The sequence below is a fragment of the Sarcophilus harrisii genome, chromosome 3 (assembly GCF_902635505.1).
Source record: "Sarcophilus harrisii chromosome 3, mSarHar1.11, whole genome shotgun sequence".
NCBI classification, from domain to species: domain Eukaryota; kingdom Metazoa; phylum Chordata; class Mammalia; order Dasyuromorphia; family Dasyuridae; genus Sarcophilus; species Sarcophilus harrisii.
In genome coordinates, this window is record NC_045428.1 from 523,901,927 (window position 1) to 523,917,863 (window position 15,937).

General features: G+C 35.7%; 1 protein-coding gene across 1 annotated transcript in view; it reads left to right on the top strand.

The window, feature by feature from the left end:
* FAM124A (family with sequence similarity 124 member A) overlaps positions 1–15,568 on the top strand; it is a 115,200-nt gene extending 99,632 nt beyond the window's left edge. The window contains exon 4 of the mRNA XM_012545267.3: positions 13,202–15,568. Coding sequence (XP_012400721.2) covers positions 13,202–13,999 — 798 coding nt within the window. The 3' untranslated portion in view covers positions 14,000–15,568. The remainder of the gene's footprint in view (positions 1–13,201) is intronic.
* Positions 15,569–15,937: the final 369 nt, after the last annotated feature.

Below are 15,937 nucleotides of genomic sequence, written 5' to 3' on the forward strand. Positions count from 1 at the left end.
CAATTACTTCAGGAACTAAAGAGCATTTGAATATAATCCTTTCCCCTGCTCCAAAATCTCTATTATTGTCTATTTCTGGCACTCAGTTTATGTGTGCATTTTCTCTGATCTAGCCCTGTGTAATCATGGAATTATATGACCATTTCAGCCAGGGAAGAACCTAAAGGCCATCTAGTCAGCAACATAGAATGTTAAAGATAGAAAAATTATCCAGTCTAATCCTACCAGTCTTCTAGAGGATAGCAGAAATTACTTGTCCCTGATCACACAGAAATTGGATCAAGCCAGAGCTACAGCTTAATTCTTTGGAATCCTTCTATAAATCTCCTGCTCTTTCTACATTTTTCCTTTCCTTTTGTAGAAGGAAAAAAACCAAGGCTGAAAAAGACTTAATGCCTTGAAGAAGATGTCCCTGCTAGTTAGTCAATAAACAGTTATTGAACGCCTACCATGTGCTAGGTACTGTGCTAAACATTAGGGATACAAAAAGAGACAAAGACAATCCTTGTCTTCTAAGAGATAACAATTAATCCATTAGGTACAAACAAGCTTTATGCATGATAAACAAGAAATAACAAAAAGAAGGGAAGATATTAGAATGAAGAGCTGAGAATGGCTTCCTGGAGAAGATGGGATGTTAGTTGAAACTTGAAGGAAGCCAGGAGGCAGAGATAAAGAAGGAGAGCCAGAGAAAATGTCCAGAGCTGGGATGAAATGCCTTGTTTGGGGAAAAGGACAGAAGCCATTGTCACTGGGATTGAAGATTGGCAAGAAAAGGGCCAAGTTGTGAGGGGCTTTAAATGTCAGGATTTCCTATTTGGTCCTGGAGGTAATAGGGAGCTCTATAGTTTATATGGTTGAATTCATGGGTGTGGCAAGTAAAAACCATCCATAATTATTAGTAATAATTATTAGTTCAGAGATCTATACTAGAAAGGGACCCCAGAGATCAGTTAATTCAACTTCCTCATTTTAGAGATGAGAAAGTTGCAACTTAATCATGGTCATACAAAGAGCTAAGCTTTGAATTTAATTCCCTGGGTTTAAATGAAATGCTTTTTTTATGCATCACAGAGTACCAGTGTGTGCTTGGACTCATTCGGTTTAAGAGTAGACTGGGAGTGGCTGGGAACCCTAATGATCATCATAATGTATATGTGGAAGTGAGATGCATGTTTAATAAGGATACATTTAGGGCTTGGTTATTAGTTATCTCTTCCTAGCCCAGCAAAGCCAAGCTTAAACCAGTGGAATAAGTAATGATGGGAGCTATGAGAGCAAATTTGGTGGGATACAATGTATCTGAATCATAGGCAGTCACAGGTTCTTGCTTCCAAGGAAGAGCATCTGCATAGGGACTGACATCTTAGCATCTTAAATCTTAAAGTGCTATATAAGTATGAGTTTTCAACAGTGGAATTGGGACTTAAAACCAGATCTCCTAATTCTTATGCATGAGCTCCTTCAGCTATACTTTACCATTTAGCTGGAGTTCACATTTAGTGGGAGTTCTCTTCCTACTGCATAGGTACATCCCCTTTACTGATATACCTATCTTCTTTTCAAAAGAGTAATATATGAGTCATTCCAACTTTGACATAAATTATATAATTAAAAAATTAAACAGTACACCATTCCAAATACCATAGTAACAAATGTCTATACAACAAATATTCCCAATTCTCAGACAGTGGACCAGTATTTTGAGCTATATTCAACACAATCAAATTCCAAAACAGTGGAAAAATTTGGATAGCCTCTCGAAGGGTCATGCAATGAACACTGCCCTTTAGCTCATCATGAATTAATAGCAATAGGGACTTTTTAGAAACATAGACTCATGGAGCAGGAATCCTTATGATGATCACATTCTTTGAAAAGCCTAGGGGAAAAACCTGCAAAAGTTGAAAATAAAGACAGATTTTTTCCAAATAGTAAGAGAGGGACATAGGGAACCAGAGAGAGCTGACACTCCTGGGAAAGTACAGCAGAGTTTTAGTTTTACTCTCTTTTGCCATAGCCATTACAAAGTTTTCTGGAAGCAGAGTTCATATACAAAGTCTTCCTTTTCTGGAAAACTTGTGACTTACTTATTTGCCAAGCTGAAATCATGAATAATTTTTTCCTTCTATAAATATATGACATTCGTGTACCCCTTCCTCATAAATTTTATTCCAAGCCATACTAGGAGTCCTCCAAGCCTTGATAATTTTGGCAGATATCCAAATTATTTCAGCCCTTGCTCATTTGGTGACAGTCCCCAAGTCCCCTTCTGAGAAGATGGATCTGTCCAAAGTCAGATCGGCATATCAGGTCTCAGCTGGTTTTAATGATCTGAAGCATTGACTTCTGATCTGTCCAACTACATTCAGAATCTCTCTTTTTTAATTGTAAGCCACCTCCTCATTACACACACACACACACACACACACACACACACACACACGTTCTTACTTTAATTATTCTCTGAATTAATATACTCTGAATTATTCTGTTTATCATTGTCTCTATTTGATGTAATATTGATGCAAGTCCTTTTTCTCCTTTTGAAGATAATTCTGATTTTAAGATTGTCCAGAGGTCTTTTGCATAATCCTGAAGTTTATCAGCTATTATGTTGCCTCCTTTTTCTGTTTTACAAACTTGTGGATTAAACATGAATTATTTTTCATTATTTCAGCATTCTGTCATAGACAAACACAAAAATATTAATCCTTCATTATTATCCTCATTTTATAGATAAGGAAACCAAGGCAGACAGAGGACTAATCCAGCACACAGCTAGTAAATCTAAGATCAGATTTGAACTTTGATCTTCCTAACTCCAAGTCCAATAAAATTAATCCTTCATTATTATCCTCATTTTACAGATGAAGAAGCCAAGGTAGACAGAGGACTAGTCCAGGGTCACACAGCTGGTAAATCTAAGATCAAATTTGAACTTTGATTTTCCTAACTTCAAGTCCAATACTCTGTCCACTGTACTATCTAGATGTTTATGAACAAACTGATCTCAAAGAAGATATGAGAAAATATCTCTTATTCCCCTCCCTTCTTGCAGAAATGAAGGAATGTGAGCATGGAATATTGCAAATATCATCAAACTTCTTTTACATGTTGGTCATTTTTACTGAATTTTTTTCCTTTCTCTTTTTTTATTCTTTATTATAAGGGAGAGATTTTTGGGAGGAGAAAAAGAATATTGGAAAATCCTAGGTATATAAAAACAAAAGATATCATTGAACCTTTTTAATATTAAAGGAATGAGTAGCAAACATGGAGAATTGGGAGAATCCTTTGGGGAGGTTTTATGAATATAGTGATAAGAATTACATAGGATGCTGAGATATAGATGAGTTCTGATCTCTGTTGATACAGGGGAGGGGTTTTCATATCGATGTGATCATAGATTATTGAAATACAGAGAGAACCTTGGATGTCCAACTGAACAGTCATCCTGTCCAACTCTGATCTAAATCATAAGCCCTGTCCAATATCATCAGAATTACATCAAGAGTTTCAAAGCCCTCTTGATCCAACTTCTCATTTGGAGTTTCAGACTTACGTACCCTAGCTCTGATCTCACTGAGAATTGTTTTCCTGACCTCTTGGGTCAATGTTGGATTGTTCTTAGAAATCCTTTACTAATCTGTCCTGATTTTGAGACTGATCAGCCTCAGAAAGTTTCCCTTACCTCTGTTTAGTTTTTCCAGCCAGTTCCTCCTTATGGTCTCCTTTTTTTTTTTCATTTCCTCTACATTCCAAGGGATGAAATGATCAACCTGGCAAGTCAAGAATTTATCAGCTTTTATATGTTGCCAAAGTGCTCGATGGAAGGATTTTGATGATAGCCTCATTACTGTCTTCAAGAAGAAAAGCAAAAAAGCCAGCTGAAACAACCATTATATTTTCTCACTTCTTTCCATTGCTGACTCCTAGAAGAGTCCTTTTGAATCATTTAAACAAAATCTTCATCCATAAGCTTTTAAAATTTAAGCATTTTTTATGATGTTACAGTACTACAGAACTTTTTTTGTGTCAGACACAACAAAAGTACTGGAAAGAAATATCATCAAGTACAATGATCTTACCAAGGTGTCTGATACCATAACAGATCTCTGAACATATTTAATTCAGCAAGCATTCATTCATTTACTAAACACCTACTATGTGTCAAGCACTGTGCTACTCCTGGGCATGCAGAGACAAAAACAAAATAGTTTCTGCTTTGAAGAACCTTGCATTCTATTGCAGGAAAACAACATATAATTAGAAAATTAAATACAATTAATCAATACATAGTTATTAGGTGCTTACTAAATGTCAAGTATATGCCAAGGGCATATTCAAGAGAACTAGCCTATCTGATCTAAGGGCTGCTCATCTACCTTTGTCCCCTCACTTGTCCACTTGTCCCCCCACTCTCACTTGTGGCTCCAAGAAGTTTATAGCATGAAAAGCAGCCTCATCCCAGTAAACTATCTCAGCAGATGGAATAAACCAGATTGAGGGACCTGACAAACTAATGTACCTGTAGGTGAATTAGGGGAATGTCTATTCCAAGTAAATGATGACTTGCAGTGGAGATTGAAGGGTCTGACAAACTAATGAATCTCAAATCAATAGCTGAGTTAGGGGAATATTTATCCCAAATATGTGAAGATTTGCATAAGGATAAAACTATAAAAAGGGATTTGAATGAAACCTCGAAGAAAGATAGGGAAGGTACAGGATGAAGGTGAATAAACAGTCTACAGAGTAAATAAAAGTAATTTCAGAGTCAATGAAGAGCAGTAGCAATCTGGGAGATTTGCCTGTACAGAAAAAAATTGCACACTTGCTAGAAGTGAGAAGGCTGAAGTTTTCCCTTCACAGATATGTCCTTCAGGTGAGTAACTGTTTGATCCAGATTTATGATGCTGCAGCTGGCCAGGGTTTGGGATACTCTAGGACTATGAAACAGATGAAAGCAAACTGGACATGTAAAGCCATTATGGGCGTGCTTATCAGGACCAAACTTCAACTGCTTCTCCTTTCTTTCTTTGCTTAGCCAGCTATAGATAACACATCTTATATACTTGCAGACCCAGATTTATCAAAACCCCAGACCTCTTCTTAATTAGACAAGTAATATATTCCTGCTACTTAGTGTAGTACCTGGCACCTTGTAGGCTTTTTAATAAATGCTGGTTAATTGATTGACAAATAAATCCTGTTTAACTTTTTATCTATTGTTTTACCTGGGAGTGTACCACACAAAACATCCTTAACAATTCCAGAATTTTATCTCTTCATTTCTTTTGTTGTCACATCTGACTCTTTGTGACCCCATTTGGGATTTTCTTGACAAAGATACTGGAGTGGTTTGCCATTTCCTTCTTCTGCTCAGTTTGTAGATGAGAGACTTAGGTAAAAAGAATTAAGTGATTTAAAATAAATGTCTTAGGCTGGATTTGAACTCAGGAAGAGGAGCTCCCCTAATTCCCAGCCCAGTGACCTATCCATTGTACCACCTAGCCATCCTTACTTCTTCAGGTGACTGTTTGTAAAATTTAAGTGAGAATTATGTAGCATGGCATGAGAGAAAGGGAAGAATGGAGAATAAAGTCACAGAATCTTAAAGTCAGAAGGAATATCAAGTTTCCTCAAGATCAAGTTACTGGACCAAGAATTCTCCATCAGGACTTCTTACATTTTTTCTACTTGTAATTTCTTTCCACCTGAGAAATTTTTATGTGACCCCAGGTATATAGGTATACAAATCAAACATTTACTGATAATAAATCCCAATATCATGACTCCCACATTAAGTTACAAGATCTCATAATGGTCTCTATATCATCTTCATAAGTCATATATAGATTGTTGGAACAAGTGTACTAGAACAACTGGCTAATACTTTCTGCCCCTTTTATGTCCAAAAGTGATTATTTAAGCTTTGTCTGAAGATTTCAAGTGAAGGAGAGTTCACTACCTTCCAAAATGGGCCATTTCATTTTTGGATTCTTCATTGTTAGAATTAGAGGTGGGAAGGGGTGTTTTTTGTTTATGTTTGTTAATTTATACATGGCTTTGACGTGGTTTTGCATCAAATCTAAATCTCCCCTCAGCTCAGTATTTTCCTTCATTGCTCCTAGTTTTTCAGAACCAGGAGCCAGATGGAATGAGTTTAATCTGTCTTCCACATAACAACTCTTCAGATACTTGAAGACCTCATTTGCTTCAGGCTAAACATAGTCTAGCTGAAAGAAAAGGTGACTGGGTAGTCATGACTGCCTATTCAGTCAGGGAATATATTAGAAGAGATCAAAATGGAGGAAATACACAGAAAGCCCTGAGATCAATGGAAAACCTCTAGAAGGAACTTAAAATGTGACCAAATATCCTTTTGTGAAGGAAGTGTTTGACTGCAGGATTTAGAAATCCTTGGGTTTGAGCAAATCAGACTTGAGGAAGCAGGGAAAAGTTTCTGTGGAAATGAAACCTGATTAAGCCTAAATAAAGATTTTGGCTGAAGGGAAATGGGAATAAGGATTTCTTCTGTGAGTGGTCTAGACTGAGGCAAAAGAAAAGCACACAGGTAAAATTTGGAAGGAAAAGAAAGAGCTTTTGAATCACAAATAACTCAGGTGGTGTTCACTTCAGAACAGATTGTAAGGCCCCAAATCTTTTCAAGAAAGACACAAGATGGTTTGGCAATTAGTTGATATGAGGTGTAATGAAGTCATATCTTGCATTCCTCCATATGACATGATTCACTTTATAAGACAAATGTGCTCCTAAAACCTCATTTGTAAGATGAGTTTTTATAAACAAAATAATTTCCCCATTGATTTCCATCATAATTTAGGTAATGGATTCAATCAGAACATCCCATCTGGTCTCCCATCCACTCCTAAACATTCAGACCATTGCAACTAGTTCCACTCAGATCTTGAGGTGTGGACCTCTTGTGATCCAGAGACATTATCTATATTCATATTGAAATGATAAGAAACTATAGTCATTTGCCATTCAAAAAAACATGACCTAATGGAAACATTTCATGGCACCCCAGGATTGCTGTGGCTGTGTGTGCTAAAGGCACAAGGTCTCAAGCCTTCTATTCATTTCCTTCTTAGTTCCAAGCCTAGTGCAGAAAGACCGCACTTTCAGACCTGTCCTAATGGCCATGCTAACTCCTCTTCCTCACATAATTACCCCCAGAGCTCCTGAAAACCATCTCACTTTCTGCTCCAATACACCAACATTTTTCCTGTTTCCCAACACAAATTACCTAGGTTCATGCTCTCAGTGTAGTCACCCATCCCTCTTCTGGTCTCCTATTTGAGCTGTCCCCCTGCCAGTTACAGTAGCATTCTCTGTAGCCCCTCAGTCCTTATCTCATTTTGTAGTGAACACATTCCCTCAGTCTTGCATCCAGAGATTACTATCTTCCAGCATGTGTTTTTTGACACCATTGTCAGAGATATGTCTCCTCCTGCCTGAAAGGGAAGTTTTTTTCCTGACATATCTCACAAGAGTTATATTTGGGACAAAAACACTCTTGCCTAATTGTGTAGCTGGGTATTCTCTGGTGTCTAGAAGTTTTCAGCCCATCATATTCCAGGAATCATCTCATAGAGACTGATAATCTGTTGAACTAGAAATAGCTCCAGAAATGAAATTTAAGAGATTGAATTCAGTTCCTTGCCCCAATGTTTATCTGGGCAATCATGAGATGTCACTTTACCTCTTAGTTTTTCCCTTTGTAAAACAGAAACAATAATACCACAATATGATAATAATGTAATAATAGCAAAGGTTTTATTTGTGCCCTAGACAATGAGTCCACCCCATCAATAAATCTGTCATTATGAAAAGAATCTGACAGTTGGAATACTTAAAGAAAAAAATGAAAAATAACAGAGAGCTCAACAAAAATTTTTAAATGAACAAAGTATAATCATGACAAAACCAGAGGAACTAAAAAGAACTTGCATGCCAACAAAACCAAGACCTCAAAAGAAATAGAGGAATACCTTCAAAAAATATAAAATACCTAAATTAACAGATCCCAAATAGCAACATTTAATCCAATTTCATAATCCAATTCTCATTGAAGAATTAGTCTACAAAGGTAGGGGAGCAGAAATCCTGGCCTAATGAATTTTGAGAATTATATCAAAATTTTAAAGAAAATTTAATATCTGTGTCATACAAATTATTCTCAAAAATTGATAAAGAAAGCAGTTTACCAAGCTCCTTTTATAAGACAAATATAGTCTTAATGCCAGAGAAGGGTAAGGCAAAAGATTAATATTATTTCTGATTATCAATTCAACAATTTTAAAATAAAATTTTGGCAAAAAATATCACAGCAATTTATTCAAGAAATCATTTATCATAAATTTTTGTATTTCTTTATTGTATTTATACTATAAATGTAAAGATTATGAATTTTTTTGGAAAACAGTTAAGGTAATAAAAAAACACCTAAACCCACATGTTTATAACAGTAGTTGCAGAAAAAGTTGTTAACAGAGTATGATATTGATTTATACTAGAAAACCCAACAAAGTATGGACTTCTGTTATTTTTTATTGTTTCAATCATGTCCATCTCTTCATGACCCATTTGGGTTCTTCTTGGCAAAATAATGGAGTGTTTTGGCATTTTCTTCTTCAGCTCATTTTTTAGGAACCTGAGTCAAGCAGTTGACTGCCTAGACACACAAAGCTTACATCTTGAGGCCAGATCAGGAAGTTGAGTTTTTCTGATTCCAGGCCTGGTGCACTATCCAACAGGCCACCTCTCTGCCTACAGTGTAGATATATAAGTATTTTTTTTAATATAACAGAAGTATCTATCCTATGGGATAGCATAGCAATCATCCTATGGGAATGCAATACACCGGAAGATTTTCCATTAAATAAATCAAATAAAGAGATGCCCTTATCCTGATATTTTATAGACAGGCAGAAGAAATTAAAGGCATAAACATGGACAGAGACAAAAAGTATCCTTCTTTATTTATAAGATTTTGGTTTACAGAGGAAATTCTAGCAAATCAATAAAAAAGCTATTTGAGATGATTAATAGCTTCAGAAAAGTTTCAGGCTACAAAATAAATCCACACACAAAAAAAAAAAAAAAACCAACAGCATTTCTGTATAATAACAGAATCTAAGAGGAATGACAGGAAGAAAAGTTTCATTCAAAATAACTTCATAATGCACAAAATATTTGGGAATCTGTCTACTAAAACACACAGAACACTTGTATAAACTGAATTACAAAATGTTTCTTAAAGAATAACTTAAGCATGTATATTTATTGTGTATCTAATTTATATTTTAATATATTTAACATCTAGTGGTCATCCTGCCATCTGGGGGAGGGGGTGGAGGGTAAGAGGGGAAAAATTGGAACAAGAGGTTTGGCAATTGTTAATGCTGTAAAGTTACCCATACATATAACCTGTAAATAAAAGGCTATTAAATAAAATTAAAAAATAAAAAAAAAGAATAACAAGTAGCTGGCGGGACGCTTAGTGTTCATAACAATGGTGAGCAAACATAATAAAAATTACAGTATTTTCAAAGTTAACTTGTAGTTTTAAAGCAATATCAGTCAGATTACCAAAGGGAGACTTTATAAAACTAAACCATATATTTGGACAAACAAAAGATCTAGAATATCAGGGAAAATAGTGTGGAGAAAAGCTAGGATAGGAATGGAAAAGGAATAGCACCTCCAGTACTCAAACTATATCACAAAGTAGCAATCATTAAAATTACTTGGTATTTTAAAAAATTAAAAAGTAGTTTAAAATAGATAAAGATGAAGCAGAGATAATAGAACCTCATAAGGGGTGTACTAGAGCAGCTTTTACCAGCTAGAGAATTCCAGTTCTTAAATTTTCAGTATGAGCATTTATACTTCAGAAATGTAAAAATAATTCCAATCAGCGCTTGATTTCTTAAGTTGATAATTTAGATTTGAGAAAAGGATGGAGCAAGTATGAATAATGCAGATCAAATTTTAAAGTGTGGTTTTTTTCCCCAGAAAGTTAGCTAGCAACACATCCTTCTCCACAACTCAGTATTCGATAAATCTGAAAACAAATTATTTATGAGAAAATTACCTATTTGATAAGAACTATTAGGAAAACTGGAAGAAATTAAACTTAGACCAACATCTTATACCATATTTCACAATAAATTCAAGATGGGTATATGATCTAAATATTATATCATTAAAAATTTCAAGAGGTAATTATATGCCTTTCAAAGCTATGAATAGAGGATGAATTTTTAAACAAATAAAGAGTAGAAGATTTTTTTTTTCTTTTTGCTGAGACAATTGGGTTTAAGTGACTTGTCCAGGATCATCACATAGCCAGGAAGTGTTATGTGTCTGCGCTCACATTTGAACTCAGGTTCTCCTGACTTCAGGGTTGGTACTCCATCCACTGCACCACCTAACTTTCCCAGTAGATGAAATTTCAAAAGATAAACTAAATAATTTTGATTATATGAAACTGGAAAAACTTTTATACAAATCAAATGAGTTCTTTTAGGGTAACAAGATAAGTGGCTTAATGGGGAAAAGATCTTTGTATCATGTTTCTTTGATAAGAGCTTACCATACAAAATATCTAGACAACTAAGAGAAATATTTAAGACCAAAAGCCATTCCCCAATACAGAAGTAATCAAAAGATATGATTAAGCTATTTTTTGATCCAAGGAAGAATTTAATCAACAGATATCATAAACAAATCAAAACTAGTTATAAAATGTTACCAACTGTATTTTAAAATGCTCTAAATCACTAGTAATAAGAGAAATCAAGACAGCTCTAAGATTTTACTTCACACCCTAGCAAATTGGCAAAGATGAGGAAAGATAGGAATAGACAATGTTGAAGGAGTTGGAGAGAAATAGACATACTAATGCTTTGTTGTTGAAACTATGAATTGGTCCAACCTTCCTGAAAACTAACTGGAATTATAGATAAAAATAGCTTAAAATACTCATTTCATTTGATCTAGAGGTTTTGTTGTTAAGCATATAACCCAAGGAGGTCATTAATAAGAAAGCTGAGTTGAGTAGAAAATCAGGGTCATCAAGAGTGGATCTCAGTTCCTAAGTTACTCAACTAAGCGGACATTGACCTATTGTGAAACTAAGTGGGAAATGACTAGAAAATGTTGTGTAACAGTTGGAAGATCAAGTGGGAAATGCTAATTTCTGATAGGAGCAGCCAACAGGGAAATTTGAGACTAGGTCCATGAACTATGTCCAGCAACTTCTAGATCTAGGATTAGTTTATAAACTGTAAAAAGATGCCTGAGTTTGGGAAGAACTAAAGTATAACTAACATGATAACTATTGTTTCATATTTGAGATTTTTTTCCCTTTTGCTTGTTTGAAGTTGAACTGTCAAAAGTTAAGCTATGCTTCTGTGTTAACTCCATTATTTTATATACACATGGTTAGGATCCATTATTATATAACACAAAATAAAGAGTGGCATTTTCCCAATAGTGGGAGCTGGAGCCAAGAGATTAATTGAATAAATCCATATAGATCAGACCCTTACACTATGATAAGCATTGCCACCTACTTCAAAGGAGAGAGTTAAGATAGAAAGGTCACTTATTCTGCAAGAACTATGGGGAGGTCAGCATTTTTGCTAGGTGCTCTCAGATACTGAGTAGTATGCACGTTTCCAGAGTGAAATCCTTCATTTTATACATTACAAGACTAGGACCTGAGCCTTCATCACAAAAAAAAAAAAAAAAAAAAAAAAAAAAAAAAAAAAAAAAAAAAAAAAAAAAAAAAAAAGGTTAAACACGTGCTCCCTACCTTACAAGGTTGTGAGGAAGATGCTTTGCAAGTTTTTTTTGTAAGTCTGGATGCATTTTGTAATTGGGCAGTAGTAACAAATTCTAATCAAAAGGGGAATCTTAGCAATTTACAGGAGATACCTGAAGTTTGCATATTGACTTAGAAAACTACATATTAATATCATCTAGTTTATTACATTTTTATTAATTTTGCTAAATTTATTTATTTTGTTGAATTTTGTATTTTGCCTATTTTGTTAAGTTTCTCCATTACATTTTAATCTGGTTCCAATATTAGGGAGTGTGATAGAGGGCGGACATTGAGACACAGATAAAACCACTGTCTCCAATCCCTTTGCTTGGGTCCTTTGTGGAGAGATACATAGTCAATCAATGAGCATTTATAAAGTACTTACTGTGTGTCAGGTTGGAAAAGACTCTGAGTATACAATAGGGAGAAAGCTACAAATGGCTGTCTGGATTTAAGGCAATGTTTGCAGATTTTAAGCAGCAGTAAGCAGCAGGCTTCTCTTTTGAATTTCTGAAAGCAATGGACAGAAAACAGAAATACAAGAAATAAAACTAAAGAACAGGCAAATGCCCAAGTCCCCACATAGAATCTGTGGCAGGTGGGATTAAACCTGGTAATTAATGATTCCCATAACTTATTGGACAGTGCTGTTACAAAGTGGATAGAGTATTAGGGAGAGAGCAATATCTACTAATTGTTTCTATGCTTCTGAGGTGAAATATGTGGAATACTTGTTGTTTTTAAATTGTGCTCCACTCATTTTAGGGCTTATTTAGTATTCTCAGTTATGACAAGTTCTAGAATTTTATCTTAATTTTGACATAGGTTTTTAAATTGACAAGCTGTGACTTTCCAATCTGATCCAGCCAAAAACTACAAGCATGTTTGCATACATTTCTATAATCCAATGTAATATAAGATGTTACTAGCTTTCTTTATATATGCTATAACACTAAAGGGCAGGGAGTGTGAGGAGCCACTCTTGCTTCCTTTTTATTAGGAATTTTTCTAGAAATTTATTGCTCAGGAAGGGCAAAATCTTTTTTTCAATACATTTCATTTCACTATAATTTGGATCATCTGATATAGTTTATAGAATATGGTCAACATTTTTTGCTGAAATAATTACAATGCACTTAAATTATTACTATTATCAATCATTGATATTACTGTTTTGTTTTCATATTACTAATGTTGTTGTGCATCTAAGTATAATGTCCTGTTTCCATTGAGTTATCTTGTTGTTCCTTTAGGCTTTTCCAATGAGATTATAGCAAGTATAATATTGCAGAGGTTGACAATTCCACATTAATGGAGTGTTTCCTGTCTTCTTCACAGGCACACAGTTTATATAGAAAGTCTAGAACCAGCAGGCTTCACTGCTTCTCAGAGAAGGCTTCTTCCTCCATCCCTTCATCTTGCTTCATCCCTCGGAGTCGCACCCTCAGCAGCAGCCAGCAGCAGCCGTTCGGTGGTCCAGCCAACGGGCTCCCCAACCCCGACCTAGCCCGTAGGGATCGGGGAGGACGGACTCAAAGAAATGCTCAGTCCCCTCCCTGGTCATTCCAGAGGAGCAAGTCATTGTTTTGTCTGCCCACCGGAGGTGCCATCCTTGCCCCTGACTCTTTGCCCTTGGCTGACCCACTCTGGGGGGTCAAAAGGGACTCCCCAGCAGAAGAGCCATCAGAGCGGAAACAGAACCCCAAGCTATCTATGGATGACCTGGAAGATGCCCAGGAAACGGATGTGGACACGGGCCTAAAACTCTCCTTCTCAGATCTGTCTGTGGTCTCAGCCTACTCGGCTCCTAGTGGGTTTTGCAATAATTTGGAAACTTACCTTCCCTCAAGAAAATGTCATCCCCCTCAGCCAAAGCAAGGAGCTTCCAATGGAAGGCCACTGTCTGCTTCAAGCACCCCACCAGCCGAGGCTTCCTGCACTTCCCTTTCCTGTCTTACTGAGGGGTCATCCAGCTCTCCCCCATCATCTCCCTTTGCATCCTCCTCCACACTCAAGGAGACCTCTGAGCCCCCCGCTGCCCATTCTCCAGAAGACAGAGGGACCAGGGACAGCCCCCAACCACTTGCAGAGTCCTCTAGACCCCCAACTCATGAAATAGAAGAGTTCTACATCTGAATTTTCCCTTGCTGTCGCCCCATCCTTGGACTCTCAAAAAGTCTCACCCACCCTTGTCTCCACAGTGCTGCTGAGTTAAAAATATTGCGAGTATTTATGTAGCAACATCTGGAAATGAATCCCTTGCCCTGTTTCTAAGAAATTCATAACCTTTGTGATATAATCGTTACTTGTTAGCAGAGAGCTGTTCTCTTTCCAGAGACAGTAGAGAAGCAGTGACGTTAAGCCAATATTGTGTATCTTTAAATTGCAAAATATTGTTTTAAAAAGAGACTCAACTTACAGACATAATTTATTACTTGCATCTTTTTACCACTTGAAATGGACAAAAATAAGCCAACCTATGTAATTATGGTTTGATAATTTTTACAATTATGAAGGCAAAATAATTAAAGCCAGGATGCTGAAATTTGAAAAAAGTGGAAGATGCTTTATTACTTTCATAAAAAATATGCAAAATACTTCATATATGATATAATGAATAGCATTATTCACATGATTAGAGTGAATACAACTTCATATATTATTATGATGAAATATCATATTCTGTATCTTGTTAAAGATCTACAAAAACTCTTTCTGTTAACCAGAAGAGATTTTATGGATCTCTAACAAGGTAAATATTTGTAAATTCAATCATCAAAAAACACCTGGGTAACACAGATGTAGGTGCCTACTTATTCATAGCATACCTCACTTAAGAAAACCCAATATATGGGGAAAATTAGATTTACAGATGTCAGATTGTCTACTTAAAAAAAAACAATTTTTTTTGCTCATGAAAAGATTTACAACAGGATTCCTTTTAGTCACACTGCCTTAGCACATTTAAAATGTGACTTGCTTCACAAAATTTGAATTTGCTTGAGTCTTTCAGGAATATATACCTACTATGTAAAAGGAAGCATAGTAGTGATTAATCTACTATCCTAAATTTGTGGTGCTCTCTTAAGGTATTAATAATACATCACACTAAACATTATAAGCTTGGTATATAATATAAGCACTATTATCTCATTTTTCAGTTAAAGAAAGAAGGATTCAAAGGGCTTAAGTGTTAAGTAGTATTTGAGGCAAGTTTCAAAGGTCTTGGAGGCCTTCCTACCTCCAAGTCCAGTGGGTCTAGTCGCTGTACTTGGACTAAATCATAGTCTTTGGCGAGGAGGACTTCTTGTGTGAGTTCACAAGTGTGAAGGATATATATATATATATATACACACACACACACACACACACACACACAATAAATCTGGACCTCCATTAGCCCACAATAGTATTCTCTCAGTTAAGTGTAAATCTATTATTTTTGCATTACTTTCATATCTAAACACATCTGCTACTCTACCCATTGAGCCATCTCTTATAATAAAGAATTAAAGAGAAAGAGAAAACAATCAGACCACCAACAAAGCCTGACAGCATATTCATCATCCGATACCCAAAACTAAGTGGCAGAGTGGATAGAGGGGGTCAGAACAAACTGGATGTAAATATTGTCTTGTATACTTACTAACTGTATGATCCTAGGCAAGTCATTTAACCTCTGTCTCAGTTTCCTCATCTGTAAAAAATGAGAATAACAAATAGCACCAATGTTGTCACGAGGATCAAATGAGATAACACATGTAAAACACTTTGTAAAACCTTAAAATGCTATGGTAAATATTAGATGTTATTGTTCATTTTCTTTGAGCCAAACTTCCCAAAATTTTCTTTTAAAAAATGTGAAAACTAATCACAGTTCAATTACAGTGGGTAACAGAAATGAAAATTAAAAATAAGAAATTTAACATAGCATCCACCCTACCCTCACTACCCCCAACCCCATCCTCAACAGAAATTGTGGAGGTTTTTCATTTATAGGTTACTGTCCTGCCTGCCTTCATTGAATTAAGAATAGGAGTCAGCATGAACATTTCCTGCCTTTTGTCCACGCCC